The sequence below is a fragment of the Achroia grisella genome, unplaced genomic scaffold (assembly GCF_030625045.1).
Source record: "Achroia grisella isolate CSIRO2021 unplaced genomic scaffold, CSIRO_AGI_Agris_v1 utg1186, whole genome shotgun sequence".
NCBI lineage: Eukaryota > Metazoa > Arthropoda > Insecta > Lepidoptera > Pyralidae > Achroia > Achroia grisella.
In genome coordinates, this window is record NW_026712592.1 from 962,354 (window position 1) to 987,716 (window position 25,363).

Genomic DNA, 25,363 nt, shown 5'->3' on the forward strand with positions numbered 1-25,363 from the left:
CTTTGTTCTACCCATTTACATCATCTAGTCACATGCTAAGAAAACCTTGTGCGGTGTGTGTTATAGGTACTAGACAATTTATATATAAATACTTAAATATATTTGTTTTATAAATGCATACATAATATACATAGAGAACACTCAGGTCAACACAGACAATCATACGCATGAATTTGTAATCATAAGTATATTATTTATATTTGCACAGTACAAACATTTGTATGTTGGAATTGTGCGAGGAATAGAAACTACGACCATCATAAGTTAAGCGGTGTGCTAAACCGCTAGACCACCGACGCAGAGGATGTGATTTAAGTTCAATTAAAGTTAATATTTACCTACTAGTGTTGTAGACCACAAAATCTATTATTGTGTAAATGGGAGTCCCATTTACATCCCGTAGAGCTCATTTTTTTTGTAGGTGATCTTCGATCAATGTAAATCAATATTAATATAATTTATGTGTTATCGACGAAAATAATTCATTTACCCGACGAAATAATTGCGTTACAAGTAAATATATATATCTGGGAAGCTATTCATTTAATAAAGTCGTAATACGCTTTAAATATTGAACATTGTAAAACGACCATTTGCCACGAATGCATTAAATCGAATCAAAACATTCATGTCGAGTCCTCGTTTAAGAAGCTATATCTATATCAAATTTATTTTATTTTCAAAAGTGAACTGTCATTACTGAAAGTGAAATTTATAACTATACTTAAATATGGATCTCTTTTACATTAGACTACGAAAAACACTTTTATGAAATGCCTTTGTTGATGAATCAGGAAATGTGTTAGGAATACAGTATTACAAAGGTTTTTCCTTTTTTCTCTTAACCTTTCTCGTAAATTCGAATATAGTTTCGCCATTTCTATGAAGGTGGTATATGAGTACTGACACGGCTAGTATGAAAACGTACACCTGTATGGAAAATCTATTAAAATAGTAATAGACATAACTAACAGGTCACTTTTTGTTTTGATGTCGAAGCACGTAATTCTAAAAGTGTGAGTATAATTCCCAACGTATACAAAATCTTGGAGTTATTCTCTGAGGTCACTCCGCGAACCTTGTAAAGTTATCAAACATCTACGTTTTTTCCAGTTGGTCATATACGTATATGGCTATCAAAAGAGATCAAGTGAGAGGCCAAACGCGGAACTATGAACTTTACCTTACTAGTAACTTGATTACTTGAATATAATGTAGTAGTGCAATAAATAAATTAATTGAGCGGTAAGTATTATTTGTGTATGGGAAAGATCGAAAATTGATAATAAATGGAATAAATTTGAAAATAATATATAGCACACATTCTGTTAAACCATCATGAGTAGGTAGGATAATTTGTAGTCTCATTTCGGCACTGTACTTAAATCTGTAATAATTAGATGTAATAAAAAGCGATTTTTATGCATCTATATAGTATAGTGATAGGGGTTTTGAAATGAATCCTTAATTACTTGTCATTCCTGATTACCCTTGCATTATATAAAGTGTTTCGAATCGGCATATGAACATTATGTATACTTAATTATTCTTTGCGATTAAAATAATGAACAGAAAGTAACTTTATAGACGTTGGAGTATACGCAGGTGACTCTTTAAATCGTTGAACAAAACATTGTATTTCTATTTAATAAAGTTATTTCTGATTGAAAATGTAATGTCATATAAATGAAACTGGTTGTCAAAAATTGTTTTATTTACTGTGTCATATAATTGTTTTAAATAGTTAGAATCTCTTTAGAGTATTATGTTCCTTGATTAGAATTATTGAATTACGGATTTCATTGTCTAGTAAATTTTAAAAATAAATGAAAGGTTACGTTAATTTATGACTATTTTAGTAGCGTAAAACATATTGTATTATCTGTAGCTATTACTTATGTTACAGAATATATGATTAAGTGTTTTTAAATCAATTTGCCACACATTCTGTTAAACCATCATGAGTAGGTAGGATAATTTGTAGTCTCATCTGTGGGATAATTATGACTCTTCAAAGTTAGAGTAAAAGCTTATAACTGTAATAATTATATGTACCAAATAATTGTTTTCTTTTATCTATATAGTATAGTGATAGGGGTTTTGAAATGAATCCTAATAGAATTATTGTAACGCATAATGCATATTGGATATCACTTTACTTGTCATTCCTGATTACCCTTGCATTATATAAAGTGTTTCGAATCGTGCAATTCGTGCATTAGGCGAGAGCGCTACTCTATTGTGGTATAAAAATATAGAATCTTTTCGAAAGTCCGATTTTTATGCATTACAATACACAGTTATTCAATATACACACATAACTGCATACAATACTGGTCATTAGCCAGAACCACTGGAAAAATGTGGAGATTGTGACTATGTAATCACCAAGAATGACTTGAAAATCTAAACTGCTACTTTTAAATACTTTTTACTTACTTTCATAAACTATTGTCATGAAAAATTATAAATTTTAAGGACATAAAATTTATTGTATATGATTGAATGTATAGGATAGAATAATATAGGAATACAACAAGTTGTACCAAGTACATAATATATAAATAATGATAGACAAAATCCATGATGTCACAAACATATAAAATGACAGTTATTGCATTATATTAAAATATTATTGACATGCTGGTTATATGTTTAGTTGCAATGGCTTCATTATTCCTAAAAAAAAAAAAAACAATTGAATAAAAAGATAAAAATTCTAAGTAATAAAATACTAACATTTTTAAATAATTTTTATCATTAGAAAGCCTTGATTGTTCGATCCATATTATAATTTATATCTAGAAAATAGAAAGTTATTTACTAAAAAAATACTACATTACTCACTTCACATAACAGTTTCAACGGCTAATAATCATCTTAGATCATCCGTCACAACATCGAAGAGAGAAATTTAAAGAATGTAATTTTTTACATTACGTATAAGACAGAACCGGCCATTTATCTAAGCAATTGGCACGTATTTTTGCAATTTTGCGAGCACGAGCCTTTTAGCTTCCATCCAGTTAGCACATAATGTCTAGTCTAAATCGTAGTCTACGAGTACAGTTACGAAGCCTACTTACTTACTGAATTAAACTGCAACCTTAGTAACGATATTTCAATAAGTCGTGATTAACGTCGACCTTCGACCAAAACCCGTAACATAATGTGTTAGCTTATTTTACATAACAATAAGTATTACAAACTTTATTATATATGTTATAGGGTGCAATTTGTATTCGCAGTATACTTACATATATTGCTATGATATAAAACTGCATTTATGACAACAAGAATCTCGAGTGAAATTAATGAACGAGGAAGATATTAGCGTTAGTAATAGTATTATATGATGAGAAATAGTGATGGAAAATGGCGCTTCGCTAATAATTAGATTTATGTGACGACACAATATCGTAAACTTCGGTTATTATTATCCGTTAGATACGTTCATACTGAAGCTTTTGATCAACGAGTAGTAATTATACCTAATTAATAGACTAATAAGACTGGAAGTTGAACTACGTCTTATAAAATGTATCAAGTTCCTGAGACAAAAATTTTTTAGTTACTTTCATTAACTATGAAGTTATGTAATGATTCAGTAATAAAAATAAATATATTAGGTTTTTTTTATTAAATTATATATAAATATAATAAAGATGATATAGAATCAACAGGGGTAAACTTAAAAAAAAGAGTTCAAAAATAATAATAAGTATTAGTTCTGAAATAAGAAAGGTAACCATGCAAAGAACATATTATAATATTAACTAAATTCACTTTTTTCCTTTTGGTATCTTCGGATTATTGTCGGGTACATTATGTTTCTTTTGCTGCTTAATAAAGAAAATCATAGATATCACGTCGCGTCGGAGGTAATCAGTATAAGCTAGTATTACGTTCCCTCGTGACTGGGATACATCCTTGGTTAGCGGCTCGTGGCTGCATGTCATTAGTGTGGCCACCCGTACCTTTATTTTGTCGTGTACTACTTTTGTCGTGCGCATCCACTACGGAATACAATATATCTTTTAAGTATAAAATTACAAAAATATATATTATTTTCATAAACTCTACCTACATATTCCAGTTATTAGTGGCATAAATAAAAAAAAATGTCCGATATAAAATAGAGTGGACGCAACCACTATTTTTTCATTCCCATAATAAGGGGAATCTAAAGACCTGACCGAAGCTGGTTTTCTGCCTTAAAATTCTTTGAGACTGGTTTGGAATCAGCAAATCTAACTTAGTAGTAAGCAAATGCAACAAACATAGACACTGCAATAATCTAGACTAATATTCTCCACTTATGAATGTGCATATCATGCTCTTTAGGGTAATTTTGCTTTTGCTTTAAATGTAAGTCAATTTGAGCATCAATCTTGAACTGACTTTCTTTTTAAAGCAAACAATATATGTATATTTCTTAACAATATATTTTTCTTGCATATCTATATAGTTTTTATTAAATATATACTATACGTACTATCTATGATATTATAAAAATGCATTCGAATTGACGAAAAGGGCACGATTTTCTTGATTATTTTTGTTATTCACTTGGTCAAATATTCTCGGTTACTTACTAATTTTGTCATGAATAAAGTTGGAATGCAAAAAGTTAGTAGAAATTGATTTAAAAAATGTATCCAAATATAAAAACCTTGAGTCACAGTACCAAGTAATTGGACTGATTGATTTAATTTCGCTGCTGTTCACCATGGTATCATAACAGTTAGATGCCAAAACTCCCACGGGCTATTGCTCTCTCACTAGCAGACACGTCCGCGTTCCAGTACGTTAATTATAGGTGACGACCAATCAATTTTCACTTGGACCTTGAACCGACGTTGTGGCGCCCAACTGTGATGAATGCAAATTTTAAGGTTACTGATAAGCGGCAGCTGTGTTCCGGTTTGATGGATGAGATATGGCAGTGAAATTACTGGGTATCGAAGCATAACACCCAGTCCGTAAGAATGGCGTCGCATGAGATGTACCACATGATGTATATTGTGATGTAAGTATGTTTACGCCAGTTTACTAGCTTGTATGGTAGTTTTAAATATTGATGTTGATTCATATTAAACTTTAATTAATTATATAAAATAGTGGTTTTAATGATTTCCAAAAATGCATATATCTTTTTCACAATAAGAATTACTTTTTATTTTATTTAATCATAAGTTAATACATTTTTATAAAATAAACAGATTTGTTAGTTGACTAGTAGGTGCAGCATTTTGATGGTTATGGGTGGATGGCTGGCTAATAATGTAATCTAATGATTTTTACTTTAGTTTTAATATATGGTATATTAGGATACTGGCATAAAATAATATAACTCAGCAATTAGACAGATAAAAATTTGTATAAACAATTCGACTGCGGAGTTCGAAAAAGTGACAGCCAATTTAGGCTCGAACTGGTGGGAACAATTATTCTTCTTAGGAATTAATTGTTTAATTTCAATACAATGGTGATAGTCGCACAATCATCTTGTCAATTATGGGCTGCTGATAACGAATCTCTTTTATTGCGATTATAGTACTGGCAATTTATATAAATTACATAAGGCATAAGTTTCCTGTCCTTATCCTAAATATAAGCGCGGTGTAATATAATTAATATATATATACTCACCATATCCGAAACTTGATATACATACTCATACTCCATCAATTGTAGGAATTATATACCTATATCAATATGTCTATTGAAAAGATAGACGACCACGATGATCTATCAATTTGAGACACTTTACTTTATGCTTGTCGCTGGTTCAGTTCTGCCATAGTTCATGTATTTGTATTCATATATGTTAAGTAATATAGGTATGTTATAAAATGGAATTTAGTACGTGAACCAGTTGTAATCAATACGACAAGCTCTGTTTCATTTGGTATTAGACAGCACTAAGTAAGATATCCAGATTTATCATCATCATTATATTAGTAGCAATGTTTTCTAGGTTTCTTGCAACGTGACCACAATCAGTAATGACGTTCAGTAAGTCCACTTGAATGAAGTAGCTTGAACAGCAAATAAAATGTAAGCTGTAAACGTATCCGCAATTTACTGCAAACTAAACGTGTTAGAAGAGCCGCTACAATTTAATGGGGTAAACCGTACTGTAAGTCGGAGCGTTACTGAATAAAATTTATGGCAATGATCAATATCAACGAGAACGACAGTTAAGGTGTAGCAGCCAGATAGGTAAACAAATACACGTCTTTTGCTTTTTACAGTAATAAGTACTCAGTAAAACAAATTTGGTACTTATAAAAATACTTTCAAGGTGACAAATAACATTACGACCGTAATGACTTTTGGAATCAAAAAATATGAGAGGACTGAGGATCATTCATTCTGTATGATAGATGGTGCAATAAAAAACAAAGAAAATACATAGCGATCGATGTAAGTTAAATTACTTATATAAGCTGAAGTAACAGTAGACTGGTTATGTAGTTCGAAGTTCAGACTAATCTGAAAGAAGTAACAAGAAGAAAGAATTTGCAATACTATAAAGAAAAAACGGTTATATACGGTATAGTTACAAAAGCTCAAGAATAAGTTTTGGTTATATGGAGAGAAGTTTTCACAAGAATTTATATATTTATGTCAATAATAATTAATAATACGACAATTATAGTCACTAAGTATATTCATAAGTCTACTTCTAAAGTCTACTTAAACTAAGAGGCTAAACAGTCGTCACATTCGCTATTTTTAGTCGTATAATATACAACATCTTTGTTTTGAAGGTGAATCATTTCTACATCTTTTTATTGTAATTATATTCTAACAACATGAACATGTTACTACAATTGGCATGTCTAAATGACACAAAAGTAATAAGGAGCCAATTGCGCACTCAAATACAAGTAAATATAATGATCGCAAACTTTCTATGTAGTAAAAAGTACGTTTGAAGTTATAAAAGCTAAATATATTCCCCATTACTTTTACCCACTGACACAGAAATGGGTTTCGTTGAATAGCGATAATTGATTGAAGCAAAGAGCAAGTTGACAAAAGGTTGTCGCTCACTGTAGCAGCAGAGATTTAATTGTCAATTTATTGAGCGTTGGCTTTAGAAAGAATATATATAATACTGAACATATAAAAGACCAATATTAGTAGGTATCTGGAACTTTTGATATGTTGGTATAACAATATATCTTTTCAAATAAAAAATAGCGCGTCGGTATGGTAAAGCAAAATCGGTTATAATGTGAAAACATAGCCATAATACAATAAATATTTTAATTTATATTCATTTTAATCATAGAGTTAATCGTTTCAAAAGTCATATTAAAGTTTCAAGGAATGAACTTACGACCTCAGTTTTATGAGTTAATATACCGACTCACCAACGCTCTCCACTAGTTAGGCCGAATGAATGCGTAATATTTATCGTGCCTACCTCATTACTGCCAGTGACTTTTATTACTTCTACTCCTTTTTGAAAATGTGATCGTGATGTATATATAAAACGTGAATGTTTTTTCAAATCGCCTATCATTGTTGTGGATGTAGGCCTTAGAGTCACACGCCACAGCCGACCCAGCTTTCAATCCGATTGTCTTTTAAATCACTCGGCCATTTTCCACTTTACTCAACTGCGATTGTAAAGGAATTATTCACTCTTTGTAATTTCATTAATGATTATGAAGGACGGCCTGTTTCATACATTATCTATTGATAATTTTATTGTACAATTTCTTATTATTGAAATTTTCATCCTGCATCTTCTATAAATTATGTACAGTTATGTAATTATGTATGTTATTTATATTTTTTGAAATTATGTATATGTATTTTATTCATCATCATCATCATCGCAGCCCGGAAGACGTCCACTGCTGGACATAGGCCTCCCCCAAAGATCTCCACGATCGGTCCTGTGCTGCTCGCATCCAATGCCTTTCAGCGATCATGACCAGATCGTCGGTCCACCTTGTTGGAGGCCTTCCCACGCTGCGTCTTCCGGTTTGTGGTCGCCACTCGAGGACTTTATTATTGCCTCAACGGCCATCTGTCCTACGAGCTATGTGCCCTGGCCATTGCCACTTCAGTGTCGCAATTTTTCGGGCTCTGTCGGTCACTCTGGCTCTTCTGCGGATCTCCTCATTTCTGATTCGATCACGCAGAGAAATGTATTTCATTACGTTACTTTAATATATATAACTACTATACATTTTTGGGAAAACTCGTCTCTACATCTAATAAAATCGTATAGAGAAAATAGAAGATATTGCGAACTGTTTAAGAATGGGGCTTCTGAATTTTTATGCCTATACACATAGATGTTGATTAGCTGTATAAAGATACTTAGTTCTACTTTTGTTCAGTCTATAAATGAAATCTGTGTTAATGAGTACAACTTTGCTGTGACCGATGGTAATCAAGGAATACATTTTTCTGTTCAATTATTTTAAAAGATACAGTGATTTTTGTGTATCCGTGTGCACTTATTTAAATTTGTTACAATATCTCAGATAAAAACACTTTCTTTTTTATTATACATACTACCTACTTATCACAGTTCAGGTAACTGGTTCAATTTATATGCGAAATCAGCTTCCATATAAAGAAGCGATATACAGTATTAAAGTTAAATCATATAAATTTAAATTTTAAACTTATTGAATTGAAACCACAACGTTCACAGAAAATTTTCACTTACTTTTATTTTGTACTAGCAACCACCTACACTAGCCATGTGGGTGGTTTTGTATTGATATATTTTTTTTACAAATAAAAACATTGTTATATTATTCAATAATTGACAATATCATTATTTTTTTTACATTCCTGACTGTTCTTTACAATATTCATACATTTATAATATCCATGTGTTATATATGTATATCTCGTTCAAAGAAATTCTCTAAATTACAGCGATAACTTCAATATCCTTAGTATGCTTTAGAAGAAACGGAGAAATGGATAGACGAAAATAGCGGTTTTTCTTTATAACTTTATTTTGTATCACAGATCATGTTCCGGAATACCATTTGGATTCGCGTTACGCTGCGTGCATAAATACTGTAGGCACTACGACAGGGTTGCCAACACAGTTGCGTAGCCTTTCACCAAATTGCGTATGACAAAATGTTTCATGACTATATATTTTTCGAGTTTTCTAAATTTCCTAATGAAATATTGCTACTAATAATAATAATTAATTGACTCTTTCTTTTTAAAGTTTAAGCATTACTTTATTATTAACCTAGATCGTCCCACTTCTGGGCAAATGTTTCCCCCATTTTTTTCTCACAAGCATTATAACAACCAGTAGCCATTTAGTAATAAAAGTACTTATATACAATTACCTTACGGTACGAACGTCTGAATACTTTTGGTAGTTGAGGGTTTATCATCTCTACAATTTTAGTTATTCCAGTAAAAATATAATTGTGTACTATATGGAACATACAATTAAACGAACACATAAACAAAATAGCAAAATAACGTGGCTAGAATATGAACTTCTGAAAAATAATATCAAACTTAACAGGTATGTGTAATTGTTTCTTCTTTTATTATAATTTGCCAATTTTCCTACAAAAACCTAATTGCTTACAAATACTTACAAATAAATTTCATTATTTATCGATTGCATTTGGATACAACATAAAAGTTTTGACAGCCAGCCCTATCACCAAGGCCATGGCAATCGCGGTGTTCAGTGGCATTAAACAGTGTCCGGAGAAAACGACAAATTCCGTTAACAACCGTAAGTGGCGCGACAGTCGGACGATAAGTCACAAACTGGCCGACTACTGACAACTCGATCACAGTACTAACGGTCGTATATATCAATTAAAATTTATATTGTTTCCATAAAACCAAATCTCAATTAAGACAATAATGGTAAATTTATATTGTTTACCATAATAATTAATTAACATATTAACTACTGGTCTATTCCGGGTCGCGAATCTCCCCTTAAGAAGAGGACTTTAGCCTACTATTTACTTCTACCATTACTATTACCAGCGGTATACAATGCTCGAGGACTGTTTCCCATCAACTCTTACAAAATATTGAAGAGAGACGAAAAAAGAGTCGTGATATTATTTTACTCCATCACCGTAGGTAGTATAAACCTATAGAATAAATATTTATATTATTATTCTGGCTAGTTGAGTCACCATTCTTTAAGCTATTTGTTTGTTTCTAGGGAATCTCATAGTGTAATGGATATGAATGAAATTTAATATAAGTTGGTGCGTAATTTGGCGAAGATATAGCGTAACGACTTGATCAGGATAGCCAGAGAACTTATTATCATTATCAGCTACTCATCATTTGGTGCGGAACATAATACGGATCCTGACACGTTTCAGGTGCTAATTAATTACTGTCTTTGTTCCATCAACAATATTTAGTACTTAACGTTGTATAAAACGTACTAAATCTAGATATCAGATTACAGGATACAGTAATAGTACAACATTCCGTTAATCCACACGTAACGATGTCGTATAACATTGTAGATATATTAATTACCACTGGATTTGCTCATTAAATAGGTGGACGATACTTTAAAGCAATATAACGCCAGACTCATCGAATAATTGCTACTGATAAAAGAACTGATATATATATATATTTGTCCGATAAGGCAGATCATTCAAGAGAATTAACTCATTACATACTTTAAGCTGACTAATAGATAAAAATAAATTTAAGTCAGAAACTTCTTCTTACTGCCCTAATGTGTTTTATAGCTTAATTGTAAGTGCTTTTAGCACATACAAAGAGGTTATACAAAAGATGTAGCCAGTTTTTGAAACTCAAATTATTATAGCTGATAAAAATAACAATATACGAGTATACAAGTTATCATAAAAATTTCTAGCTAGCTTTTTATTGTCTCATAAAGAAATTATCCCTGATTCCTTATAGTGCAGTAATTCGTTGTGCAATGACACACTACATTAATAATCAAGATATTTACCGTGATAATATTATTAATGAGATTTTTCTACATTATAACTAGGTTTCTAGTGTCGACTGGATATGGTGATGGATTATAAAATTTATTTGAATAGATATATATCTACCTGATTTCTTGGTGGTTTACCACATAGGAACCAGCACACCAAACACAACAGCAACAACAGTTGGAAAACACTTGATAGCTACGACCAAACACAGTCACTAAAAACAGACTTTAAAATAACAGAAAATGAATATACTTTTCTTCTTTACATACTATAAAATGAAGTCGCCGCAGCCGTTCGTTTGCTTAGATCTTTCAAACTATTCGATTTTAATGTAGTTTAGCAATATAGAGAGTCATTAAAGAGGAAGGTTATATGTATAATACATATATACACCTGTGAGAAGCCGGGGATAGATTTTTATAAATAGCTTTATGTCTTACATAGTCTTTTGTCGTATATAGATTATGCAATAGAAAATTGCATAATATCTTCTATCATCTTAAATTGCAATTGAATATATTGGGGCATGAAAAGTTCTACGCATTGTTAAAGCATCTGGGTTGTGATATTAAATAATTTTTGTCATCAAATCTAGGTAAATCGAACGATGAACGGCAGTCAATTTTTCTGATCGATCTTATGTCGAGATTGTAAAAACGTTAAGAAAAAGTATTTCGATTGTGAAGGACGGATGAATCCATGGTTACAATCGAAATTCATCTATAGGCCTACAGATAGTTACAATTTTGAAGTACAATCTTAAATAATTGAACGGATGAGTATAATTTACGAAATCTATTTCACGGTCAATTTTCCTAATGATATATTACTCGATAACGCATAATCGCATGTTCATGACCCAGTAAATGTCTATATAAACAAAGACAATTTTTCATAATATGTTAATAAACTTTGTGAGTAATTATCATCCAGGATTTATATGTCACTCAAGAAATTACTAAGTAAGTATGTCTGTTTGATGCAACGCAAAAGTAGAGTATACGGTAAAAGTAATGTATCTTAATAAGTTTTTAAGTTATATCGAAAAACTAGTATCGAAAGAATATAATATAAATTTAATACCATATATCGACCCGAATTTCTAACCTCATTTCAGTCAAGTTGGCTGGAAATTGCTTGTAATTCTTTTTTGCATTTCTGTAGTTTCGTGCTCACCTTCATGCAAGCGACGTTACAAAAACAAACTATAAATAACTGAAGTTACGATATTGTAAAAATTAAACGTATGTTTTCATTTCTATCGTAGATCATATATCATAGGATAATAGAGATTGCGATTTTTTTGGATAATTTAATACACATTTTAAACCATTCTGTATTATATATAATTAATGCAATTATGAAACTACCCTTTTGCGCTATTAATTACGCAAAACAACATAACAGCTGTGTAAAAAATGTGATAAGCTGTTATTAATTTTACATTCAATGTTCTTAAATGCGTGAGCACAAAACAAATGCGTTCTCACGCAATTAAGTCAACATTTTGTAAACAATGTAGCAAATCATTTGGTTAATAAGAGCTAACTAAACCCATTTGTTTAGTTGATGACAGCTACTATGTACCCGTTGCATTTATTATGTGTGAAACAAAGTAATAGATAAGCGCGCTGTTGCGTGTAAAACGGATTAAATCTAAATACTATACTTTCATGGTTAAAAGGAACAAAAAACACAGTTGATCTATAATTAACGTATGTATGATAAGGGTGATTTAATATCTATTATAGTAGACTAGTTTATCAAGCAGCGCTGACCACGGAGACTGCAGCCTGTTATTTCATAGGGTAGCGTTCGACATGTGAAACATTATTTATTATATGACCGAACAAGTATCCTTTACATTTACGTAAACAAAATAACGCACATACAAAAAATTAATATTTTCTATTTATAATATTACTGTAGATAAAGATAACTGCGAATACATTTCGTTGGATGATGTTCATGTAATGTATATTATATACTTATGTAAAGCTATTGCTGAAGTAGGCTCTTAGAATTATCCTGGAAGGCATCGTCTTCCCAGTACATACGTAGGATTTCTATGAAAAAATTCTTTAAAATTGATACTTCAAATTTGTAAAAGAGAAAACAATGCAGGTACCTGTTAATAATCTTTTTGGAACAATTTTAACAATGACTTCTTTATACAAGAATTTGAAACAGTGCGAAAATTTAGTGGTTGGTTGAATAAGTTGGTCGAGAGGTCGCCAATTGAAAACTGTTCTATAGTTTACCAATTACGAGTTGATTTACACTATCTTGATTGTTTTGATACAAATGTATAAGTTATACTGTTATTGAATAATTTGGAAGTTCTATTGTAAGAGACTATACAACGAGATTATGTTATGATATTGATACCCAGGTAAACGTATTTATCATTTGAGGCTTGAAATGAAATGGAGAGCTTTATATTTCTGTAATTATAAAATATGGTAGCGTAATACCATTTTAATTTATGTGAATATTGTTTACTAATTTATGAAAGTACTTCTTGGAAATTTGATTAGTTACGAACACGATTGTAGTCCTTACTATTCTATACTATGGCTACTATTCTTATAAGACCAACAAAACAAAAAGGTGTGGATCATGCTTAACTTAATCTCAGTTCCTCTATTAAAATAGTAATTCGGGCCCATGTTTGTATGTTTTCTAAAGTGCCTACCCATGTTCGTATGCGTGGTATTAGCATTTAGTAAACATCAATATGGCTATAGAATAAATGGAGCGTACAATACGGTTCACAACATTACACGGTCTGTGGTCGTTTTCGATACTTTATAAATTTCAGGCGACAGACGTGCAAGAATACACGATTCAATTCCGATTTATACCTATGATTGAATAGCGGACTATGGTGTACATAAACAACCACAGGGTAAATATGAATTGAAAAATTACGTGGAAATTTAAATAAATGCACTTAGTTACAATCAGACGCAATACGTGCCGTAACGGGATTATGATTAAATCTAGTAAAGCTAACTCAATGAGTGAATTATTTTATACATTTCTTATTTATGTATATCACGGAATATAGAAATGTCACAGCAACACATATAACAACCTTTTATCATTCCACTGCTGGGCACGTGGTCGCTGGTCTATTCCCATAAAAGGATAACAGAACCTTACTATCGTTTAGGTGTTACTTTTAATAAAAACCATAAACGTGTACATTATTTACTACTGTAGTCGTTAATATAAACTAAAAGAAAAAAAATAACACTGTGAGGTATTTGATAAAACGGAGAAGTTTACTGTCATTTCCTAGAAAATTAAATAGTAAAACAATGTTACTACTGTAATCTTTAACTTAAACGAAAAGAAAAAATATGTTGGGTATTAAATAACACTGTGAGGTTTTTGATAAAACGGAGAAGTTTGCTGTCATTTCAAGAGACTAATAATACGCATAATTCAAGTTTTATATAGATAATTTACCAAATAGTGCATGGTGGAGATATTTGCACTATCTGCATTTGCATCGCGCTCCGTAGGGCGGATGAAGTAGGTGAGTGGTAGCGCGATGTAGTTGTGCGCTCGCGCAGTCCCGCTCGTAACGTTGCTGCGGCTACACGCGCAAGCCGCGCCATGAATCGTCCAGTGATCACGTTTTTCGCGCTCGCCGCCCTATTGCTCGTCGTTGCTGCCGACCCGCCGCGCCCACGGCTCATAGACTTCAACCCCTTTGCATGGCTACCAACAAACCGTAACGGATCCCCATCCATCATGGACTATTTCTTTCCACCATCCCGTACCCCTAAACAATCCAGCATTGATCCGCCCGCCGACCGAACTCCGCCTCAAACCCAAACCACCCTGGATAATACACCCGCTCCAACGACCACTGAGGAGCGTTCTACAACACTTGCGAGAAAAGTTTCCACGAAAACTAAATCTACTATTGCCGCGACGGCGACTGTACCGCCCAAAGCGAAAAAACCTTCCCGTAAACCTACTACGGTTGATACGACAATAGAAACGAAAACTCCACAAACGACTAGAGTACAGACTCCAGCGCCGACCACAAAAGCAACAACTGTGCCTGCAATGAAACCTACCAAACATTACACGATACGGCCAATTTTGCGCACAACGGAGACACCGACAATTCAAGATACAGAGACGACCAACAGTGATAGTACAGAGACTGTATCCACGTACGAAACTGTGGGAACTATGACGATAGATACCAAGGAAACTGTGCCTACGTTGAGTACGGCTGAAGCCTCAAAGTCAACGGACGCGGGTACTGCCAGTACTGTGCCCGTGGAGTCCACTACGCTAACGGACAGCACAGTGGCGGATCCAGCCGACAGCCGCGAGGGTTACCTGCCACTACGCGACAAGCCACAGCAGACTCATGTCAAAATCAACGAACAGACCAAGAAAGAGGTCAGTGATTTAATACTATCTTAAGCGTTGTTTTTCTTAATCGGTTACAGTCTAATAGCCGCAACTTTCCTGTCTTCTTATGCCGTATTTTCTCGGTGAATTGAGATTTCTTTAGTTTGCATACATTGAACGTATGAGTTGTGCTCCCAGGCTAATATAGGCGGGTGTAATAAAGCTTTTCCGATGCGGGGAGTTGTGGATAGGTAATCAAGCGCGCATAATTTTCCGCTAATGAAACGTTAGAAAGGTTACCGTGTATTCCTTAACATAAATGGATATTCCCACATTAAATTGATATGAATTATTTATAGCGAACTTAATTAAATAGACACCAGTTAAGTTTATAATAAAAACGCAAACTGTTCCGCTAAGTGATCGTCAGAAAATGCTAATAGATCGTGTTTACAATTGATTGGGTTACTCACAATTATTTTTAAGTATTAAAAATTGGAAACTCGATTAGCAAATTTTTAATACGAAAATGAGAAAAACATATTCTTTTTTTTTATATTGATATTATAATTCAATAGAAATAATAATAAATAAAATTGTACATAAACGATTAATAGTGCATTAAAGAATATTAACAGAAATCTCCCGCAATTGAATGTGTTGAAGAAAAGCAACAACACGATCTGTGTAACCAATATCCATATAACAATCTCAGATAAACAAATTGTAAATTTAGACATTTCAACAGAATTTTCAATTCAGTATTGTTCAATCTTTAACTTTCCATTTACTCTGATTTGCACATATCCTACTGATTCTTCTCTTATAGGAAGACGAACAGATATATCAATAAGCAGAAGACGAACAGATGTATTCATTAAATATCCTTCACATTTTTATGTACACCCATAAAATAAATATTTTACTAACAGTTACTGTAAGTAAATATTTTGTCAAATTCTGTTGCACTTTATTATTATCTATTTATGTCTGCACATTTATAAACAAAGGGAACTGACTGATTTCACAAATTTTGGACTTTCTCATATAGTATGAGAAGTTATGAGGTTTATCAAGTTTTTCATTGACCATAGAAAAGTTTCTTAACCATGTAGCACGAGGTACAAAAAAGACATTAAACCCAGAAGGCCGCACTTTCCTATCATTAACAGAATTGTGGTCGCCACACTGTCGGATGTCCGTAAATTTTTTTAGGCAACAAATTTACCTTGGTTTAGAGGGGAAGCTATTCACAAACTAGACTTTCACTCTTATACAGTCAATCTATCATACGTAATGAACGAGCATTTTCTAAAGGCGGATGTTCTTTTGTAAAAAAGGGATTAGCTTTGTCACTAATTGGCTTTTAGAACTCATAAATACACTAAAAAAAATTTGGGATAATATTAGTTATCGTATTGTAGTTAAGTATTATAAATTCCAGTGTTTCGATTGATTTATTGTAATACACTGAATCTAGAAAACTTACACAATGCTTTATTAATTTCTTAAGTAAAAAAAATAGGACGTAATAATAAAATAGAATCAATTAGATATAATTATCTAATGCCGCGATCCCAAAATCGTTTTATGAGTGTATTATTTATACATTTTTTAAACTAATATAGCAGATTCAGCAAATAATGGTTTTATCATTGTTAAGGGCTTAATCTACATTCCATATAAGCGGTAGAATAGAAAATATTAACTATCTTTCTTGTTTAAAATATATGGAACATTCAAGTATTCAACATTTTTTGAAACGAGTTTGAAAACACAATTTTTTTATGAGAAAATGTCACAACAACTGTTCCCACCAAAAGAAACCATTACTTCAGTTACGAAGATATTGCAGTCGTAAGATCAGACCTTATGGCGCGGAAAACAGGAATTATTAAGCAAGGCAAGACATACAATTGCTATTTAAGTTCGTGAAGAATAAGTATTATAAATTATAATTGACAAATTTACGAAGAACCTTTAAGTAACACTTTAACTTGAGGAGTGTACGTTATTTTATTTAACTGGAATAACAAACATACCTATAGGTCGATATAAAAACGACATTACCAAATATACTGGAATGAAAAATGTACGTTTTACTAAAAAATCTAATGCAATATAACTTTTTTTGTAACTCGAATGGCAAATAAGATGAAGGAAGTGGCAATCGTTACCTATACATATGAATAACACCCCATACATCGTCTTTCTGAAGGTCGTGGTACCTTCCATGCGTGGTAGTAAATACTTACTGCAGGCAATACATGCAGTAGATGTGCCTACAATTCTTTTTGTAGAAGCTTTGATCACCTTACAAACTTTCACATTTATAATGGTACGATGACCATAACTATAAATAATTCACAACAATGCTATGTCGCCAAATTACTTCTATATTTAACCCAATTATAGTATGTGGCTAAATATAGAGGTGATTTCGCGACAAATGTAGTATTTATTATATATCCAGCATCACTTATGAACAGTAAATTAACATTATTTATCATATGTATTATTACTGGAGAAATGCCTAATTAACGTAGATACAGTAGTCTTAGTTTAGGAATATTGAATAACGCAATGGAACTCTTTTCATAACGCCAATAAAACATCTGTCTTAAGCATTGAGATGCATTTATTAGGATTTAAGTACGTTAAATAAGCAATAGAGTAAATTTAAATAAAGTATGGACTTTCTTTCTCTTTATATTATAAGGGTTTTATGGAGAACCTTTTCCAAGTCAATACTAATTTCTAAAAAATAATGCCCAAGAATTACAAAACACCGAAACTGAATTATGCCTAGTCATATTCATACTCTCTTAAGCGATGTCTATATAATTTGAAGTTTTTTCAGGGTCCCCAATGTACTAGTGGCCGTAAAAGGCATTATGTAAATCATATAGTATAATTTCCTGTATAGTATCTTCGATCATTAGTTTTCCAGGAACATTGTAAATGAAATGGTAGATTGGAACTACTGCATCAGGTTTTAATAACGGACTATACTAGTTCGGTAGGTTCTACTTCTAGTTATGTCCCTTTCATTCGCATTTGCTTTTTACATCGTGTGATAAAACGTTACGGTAAGGGTTGCATAATTGATGCAACTTCACCGTTTCTATTAGTGTTGTACATAAAACTAAATTATATCTTCTAATACCACACCATATCTAATGTGTTTACAATGAAGTGTTGTACATTCTTGAAATGTACAAAATTGTGCGTAATGAAGACTGCATACTATATAAATTATTAAAATTTGTTAATAAAGAGTTTCAATAAAATGAATATAAGAACGCTATAAACATATATACATACATATGAATATAGACAGGATCTTACATTTTATGGTTCTAAATTATAAAATATATGTAATTTGTATACTAACTGTGAAAGAGCTTATTATTATTAAGTTTTTTTCAATAAAGGTTATTTATATTTCTAGACTTTAAGGTCGATAAAGGTATATTTGTTATTTATAGTAATGTGAATTACTAATAGTAATACAAAATCATTAAAATATTTCAATTATGAATTGCTTAATAAAGTTTTACAACCAATAAGAGGTATAACATTTCAATGTCATCCATTTGAATGGACAAACTGTAATTCTGAATATGCGATAAAGAGGAAATAAAAGTAAACGTTTTTAGCGATACAGATCAATTGTAATTATCTTGTTAATTTGAAACAAAACGTAACCAAATAGACATCACTTTCGCAAGACAAGGTAAATATCTTAGAGTTCGATACTAATCGTTTCTAATTAATCAGTACGCATTACTGGTAGAAAGTCGATAGTCGGATCTATCAGATGGTCCGAAGAGAAAGGGACTTAGTACCGGGACTGCGGAACTAGGCTGCTGTTAGCAAACGGAATTGCAACAATGATCGGTTCGCTGAGAATTCTGCGTACATTTAAAATAATCTGTTGAAGAACTAATGAAATTTTAATCATTTATCTTACATGCCAATTTCAGAATATTCTCTACTCTGAATATTTATATACCTACCTAAATTATTAAAATTTCATTAGGTTCATTATTATTACATCACTGTACATAAGTTATAAACTATGTGAATATTTTTTCTATATTTTTTCTTATGATAAAAGTTTATTTCAATTATTTCCAAGAACATTTTGTAGAATAGAATAGAAGAATCAAAAGAAAATCAAATCATCATTTGAAATGTTATCATTATTTGAAAACAATAAAAAATAGTGTTCGAAGTGTTGACTACAAGTGACAAAATTATACTTACAAGTAAAGTGCAGTACAAGTAAGTACAGCATTAAAGTATCACTTTAATGACCTTACTTAGTGTGTGTACTTATGTTGTCTCACTTCCATACAGTAGAACTAGTTCGTCTCGAACGACGTGCCATCATTTATTTAAAATTCAACTGTATTACACTATTATTTACGGAGCTAACCAATTTTTATTCATTGTACAATAACACGCATTGTGTAGTTTTATTTCTTCTATTGCATAAGAGATGTGAATCAAAGTTTTTTTGCTAGATTTTCTTTTCAGCCAATTATGACAAAAGCGTGCATTGTACTTTCATTGGTCGCTCTTTTTGTGTGCTATTCAATAATGAATTGCATAACATTTTATTACAAGTATTGTAGTTGAAACATTCGATTGTTTTGTACTATAGACTTACAAGTGAAATAGATTGAAACAGACACATAACGTATCTAACAAAGTTCGTTAATTGTAGTCACTTGGACTATTTTAAAGTAAATCAGATTTTATAGTACTTAAGATTATTGTCGAAATTTCATATAAATAGATTAATACCAAGAAATGTGAAAACGTTCTAAACACCATTCAATGAATTTAATCTTGTAACAAATTAAATTTCACTGATAACAAAAACAGCAGTTTTCAATAATTTAATAAGTAATATAAGCATAGTCAATTTTAAACTAAACTGATCTACAGACAGATAAGCAATAATAATAGCTTAAGATAAATTAGTTCTAATTTATAAAACAGATGTGAAGAGTCACATAAGTTGCATAAAGAATGATTTCAATAGTACCAATATTAGTAGATATGTGCCGAAAGTAGAGTAGTTCTATGAATTTCAAAAAGTCCCATTATAATCTGTTTCATTTCAGCGTATAAAAACGTAAAATACAGTTGAACTGAGATACTTCTTCTTTGCGAACTCCGTTGAATATAAGCATATTGGACAGCAAAGCTCGGTCATCCAGGTCCCACATATAAACAGCTATTTACAGTTATTCATTAGTGAGTTATAACAGCTTTCGCCTAGCCTCGTCTGCATTGAATTATGTGCTATTCTTGTTAGTATGTGAAAATTATTACGTGCACACCTAGTAACAATGTATAGACTTTAACGAAATTAGAGCAGGTCAAGAACAACAGTCACTGCATAAAATATACTCATGTACATATAAAATACAGATGATTCGTGAGATAATAATTGACGTATGGTCCAGCATCCAGAGATTATTATTAATAGTCCATAAATTCTAAACGACTTTGTAAAAAGTCATCTGTATGGCCACCTCAGTCTCACATATTTCAACTTTGTAGGCTGTTTCAATTGAATGTTGAGATAAGGCAATGAAATTACAGGACAAGAGGCATGATGTCTAGTCCTTAGGAATAGCAACGTATGAGTGGTATCAAGGGTGCCTCATAATAACGTGATGTTCCTAGTCTTTCATGTATATAAGCAACTGTTAGTGCTTACCATCATTCTATTTTCAATGACAGAACGAGTTCGTGTCAATAATATTTTTGTATATTTGTTTTATTAAGTGTTTGAAATATGTAATCATAAGGACTGTCTGGGAAACCCCCATTGGCTAAATCGTTAGTCGTAGATTGGCCTTATTATAACTTGTGGCGAAGTCGTGGTTTCCGCGTTGGTACTGTTAAAACGGGATATAAACCATAAGATCGTTTGTATGCATGCACACGAAAAAACACTAAGTCACGACACTGATCCTTCAGAGGGATCGTTAGATGTCACATCATCGTTTTGGTGAAAGGGGCAATTGTAAACGGTAAGCGAACGTTAAATTGTCATTAATGAAACCACTACGACCATCAAAAACATTTATATGGTCATTTTTTTTAATTATTGATTTTTTTTATATAAATGCATGCAATTTGTAAGACGTAATTTCTGAACTTGGTCTGTAATGGATCTGATTTGAAAATTAAGATTATCCCATAGATTTGCGCACAACAATCATTGTTGTGCGCAAATCATTATTTTACGGAAGGCAAAACTCTTTATATTTCATAATATCATTGTAAAATCGCTACACAGCGCAAATCATACCTTTTTTATGTCTGCATTCTTTATCATGGAATCCTGATCCGACACGCACTTGGGTAGCTTTATAGTACTAGAACTTTCAAACATCTCAACAGTAACATTATTGCAATAACAATCCGACGGCTGTCCTTAATTGGAATACAGCGTTTTCTCTTAACTTTGCTTTCTCCCGTTTTGGTTAATCGTAACTACATAAAATAGAACACTGAAAACTTTTTGCGACAGTCCTAATAAGAAAAAATGCGCGTATGATTTATCGGACTATAACAATCTAAATGTAAAATAAATTAATTGTTATGACATTTATATATATGAACTGATTTCTTAAAATTATTTTCTAGAACTTATTTTTTTGTACATTTATTTGACGTGATTGACGATATGGTGTATAACGTTACAGGCCGCAATAAACAGTTATTCGTACACTGATGAAACACCTTTCTTTTCCCATGATATGGATAATTAAAGCTTTAAAAATATAACCACTTTCATGAAAAGGAAAGAGATTATAGACGTTGACGATTTAACGAACGCTTACGGCGATTTAATGATCCGGCAGCAGGCAGTGGTGTCAGCGACTGGTTCCGACGTAATGTGCACAGTCGCATGCGACCCACATTAATATCATCATCCGTTCAAGGCCATCTGTTATTGCATAAACGTTTCGTGTTAGAATCGCATTACTCTGTGCGTATATATGCGTTTGAAATCACCAGTTTCAGTATTGTCTGTATATCATCGCTGCTTTAGTACCTTTACATAGGATTATGTTAAAAAACAAGGTTTTAATCGTGTAAATAATTATTAATAAATTATCAACTGTTTCACTTTAAAAATGACATTACACAGTCAAGAAATAATAATATAACATTATGGCGGCATTTCGTTGAGTAATGATTGTTGTTTAATACTTTCACATAAATCCTAAATGAAAATATAGACTTCTTGCCACCTAAGTCATTACTTAAAGAATCCTTTCCTGTCCTCAGTATCTTCCAAAGAAATGTGATCATTAAACGAGAATTTATGTTTAATGAAAGTAGTTAAAGTTACTTTATAACTTCCAAGTATGCAGTTTTACTGAAATTACTGTTGTTATAAAGTTATAGACTAAATTTAAATTGAGACGATAAGTTATAACCTACTTAATTTGAACATGGGTGCTAAAATTGTGTAAATATTTGTGACACTTATATTCATAAGAATACTTTGATTAAATTGCTTCGAAAATGTTTAAATTAATTAAAATGTTTCAGATTCTTTGTTTTTTTTTACAGATTTTAGGATTGAAGTAAATGTAAATGTGACAAAAATACTAATAGATTTTTTGCAGACTTAGTGGAAATTTCTTAATTTTCTCAAATTTCACATATACGTTGCATTATATTTATACGTTATAATTTGTTTATTGTTCCGGTACGAAGTCACTAGATAAAGCTAAAAAATAGTCCAAAATTTTTACCGTATATAAAAACCACTGTGAATCTATGCAGAAGCTAAGGTTAGATACCTTAGCTTCTGCATATATTCATCGATTGTAGAAATTAAATACTAGTTTTGGCATACAATGTGACTATGAATAAATATATTTGCGAACGCTACGTTGTTACGTAGCATCTATAAAGTAGTAAAGTAAAAACTTGTCTACGGTCTACGATATAAGGCGTGAAGAATTAAGGCAATTACACAACTCTCCAACTGAATATTCTATGTTCATTCTCGTATATAACAGTGTACGTTAAAAGTCCGTTATATCTTGGATGGTAGATTTTAATTAAAGTTTATTAGAAAACAATAGTCAATACTCATTGTAATAAAAGACAGTTTTAACATTATTACGGGATTGGTATTTGTACAATATAATTTGTACAAAATTTGTGCGTCATTAATATACATTTGCTTATTCCGAATATTTTAAACTTTACCGCACCTAAGTTAACGCGAAGACATTACAAGAATATTTATTTCTATGGAATTTAAAGAAGTTCGTATCTATATGGTAAAAAGTATATATATAAGGCAATTTAAATTTGTAGTCTAGTTTTCTCTTTTTCATTCCTTCTTTTAAAAATATATAATTACATATATTTTTTAATTTAAATTTCATTCTTGTTTTGTTTATCGTATACAGTAAAAAATATTTGTATATTAAATTGATGATGTAATGTTTGTGATATACATACTGTATATGTGTATTCTTCAAATATTACATTCGCCCGGATATATTCGATAGGACTAAACGATACTAGCTGATGTGTGTTGGTTACACTGTAGAATCCGAAGAAACATTAGCTAAATTATATTCTTTTTTACTTTCATGTTACTGTAAGTAAATTCTCGGATTTTACTTACTCCAGATATGTAGACGATAGGATTGATTGAAATCTATTCACCGCCCTCCGCGGAATCCACAAAGGCGCGTGATACCACTATCATATAGTCCAAAAAATAGTTTGAAAGTCAAAGATTTTTCGAGGAAAAAAACCAATTCTAATCAATTTCTATATTACGTGAACTTGCGTAAATGACATAAACGATTCGTCGAAGCCAATCAGAGATGGCATCGAGGACCGTAAAATGCTTATCCGCTACATTGACACGCGACGGCCACACGCGAGCCGAATAGTTACCGTTTTGAATCCAGACAGTTACGTTCAAATGGCGTAATGCCCGTTTCATTAACGGTAGCGTCCTAGCACTCGTTTTGAATGAGGGTTATAAATTATCACTTACAAGGCGTAGGATGTTCTCCTCCATAAAATTTTCGAGCGCTCAAGTGACGAGCGGTTTGCATTATGTAGCTCTATTTCAGAGCAACATTGATGCATTATATTTATATACAATGTAATACTCATGCATAATACCGCTTTTAATTATAGAAATATATTAGCAGTCGTTAGTCTTTTATGAGGCCTGTAAATTATAACTTTGTACACCTGTTATATAGAGCTTTTATATATGAAATCTTCGCTTTGGTCCAAACGTTAAAAATTTGCAATACTGTTTATGTACTTAAAATAACAAAGTTGCATGAATAACCTAAAATTTGATAAATTCTTCTTCTACATAAAATAACTATGTATATTGATTGATGCAATAGCTTCATTTTTTACCGAAACACCATATGACTAATGTACATATAAGAGTACATATATATACGGTAATATACCGTCAATAATAATAATAATAATAATATTTATATAAATGAAAAATAACAATAATGAATTAGAAAGAGGAAAGTTATGATTTTATGAATATTCATTTGTTTATTATATCTATTTGTTTGTTATGATATTGTTCTCAGTACCTATATAGTGGAAGTAAGGCAGAATTTACTACGACGGCAATAAAATTAGTAAATTGTTCAATGTATATAAACGACGGGTCTTACTAGTAAAGTAATAGTATTGAAGTAAATTTTAGTATCACGCGCTTTAAATGTAATGGAAGTGAGATCATATTACAATTCCGTAACTGCATCGATCAAGTAACTTAAACAAGTGTTTATATAACAGTATATCTATAAACGCCAATTACAACAAAGGCACAATAAGAAATCGAAATCCTGATTTAAAAAGTTATGTTTCGCTATTGAATCAATGATATGGTATGAATCGAAAACTGATGATCTCACGGTAGACCATCGCCACCAAATGGACAGGTACAATTGAATAATGGTATC

At 31.6% G+C, this 25,363-nt stretch overlaps 2 protein-coding genes across 2 annotated transcripts in view; one reads left to right on the forward strand and one right to left on the reverse strand.

Annotated features, from left to right (window-relative positions):
* The window catches only part of LOC131853591 (elongation factor-like GTPase 1), a 113,481-nt gene that overhangs the window by 35,260 nt on the left and 52,858 nt on the right, over nucleotides 1–25,363 (reverse strand). The gene's annotated exons all lie outside the window — the stretch shown is intronic.
* The window catches only part of LOC131853598 (uncharacterized), a 56,355-nt gene continuing 45,550 nt past the window's right edge, over nucleotides 14,559–25,363 (forward strand). Inside the window, exon 1 of the mRNA XM_059204549.1 lies at nucleotides 14,559–15,398. Within this exon, the coding sequence (XP_059060532.1) occupies nucleotides 14,595–15,398 (804 nt within the window). The 5' untranslated portion in view covers nucleotides 14,559–14,594. The remainder of the gene's footprint in view (nucleotides 15,399–25,363) is intronic.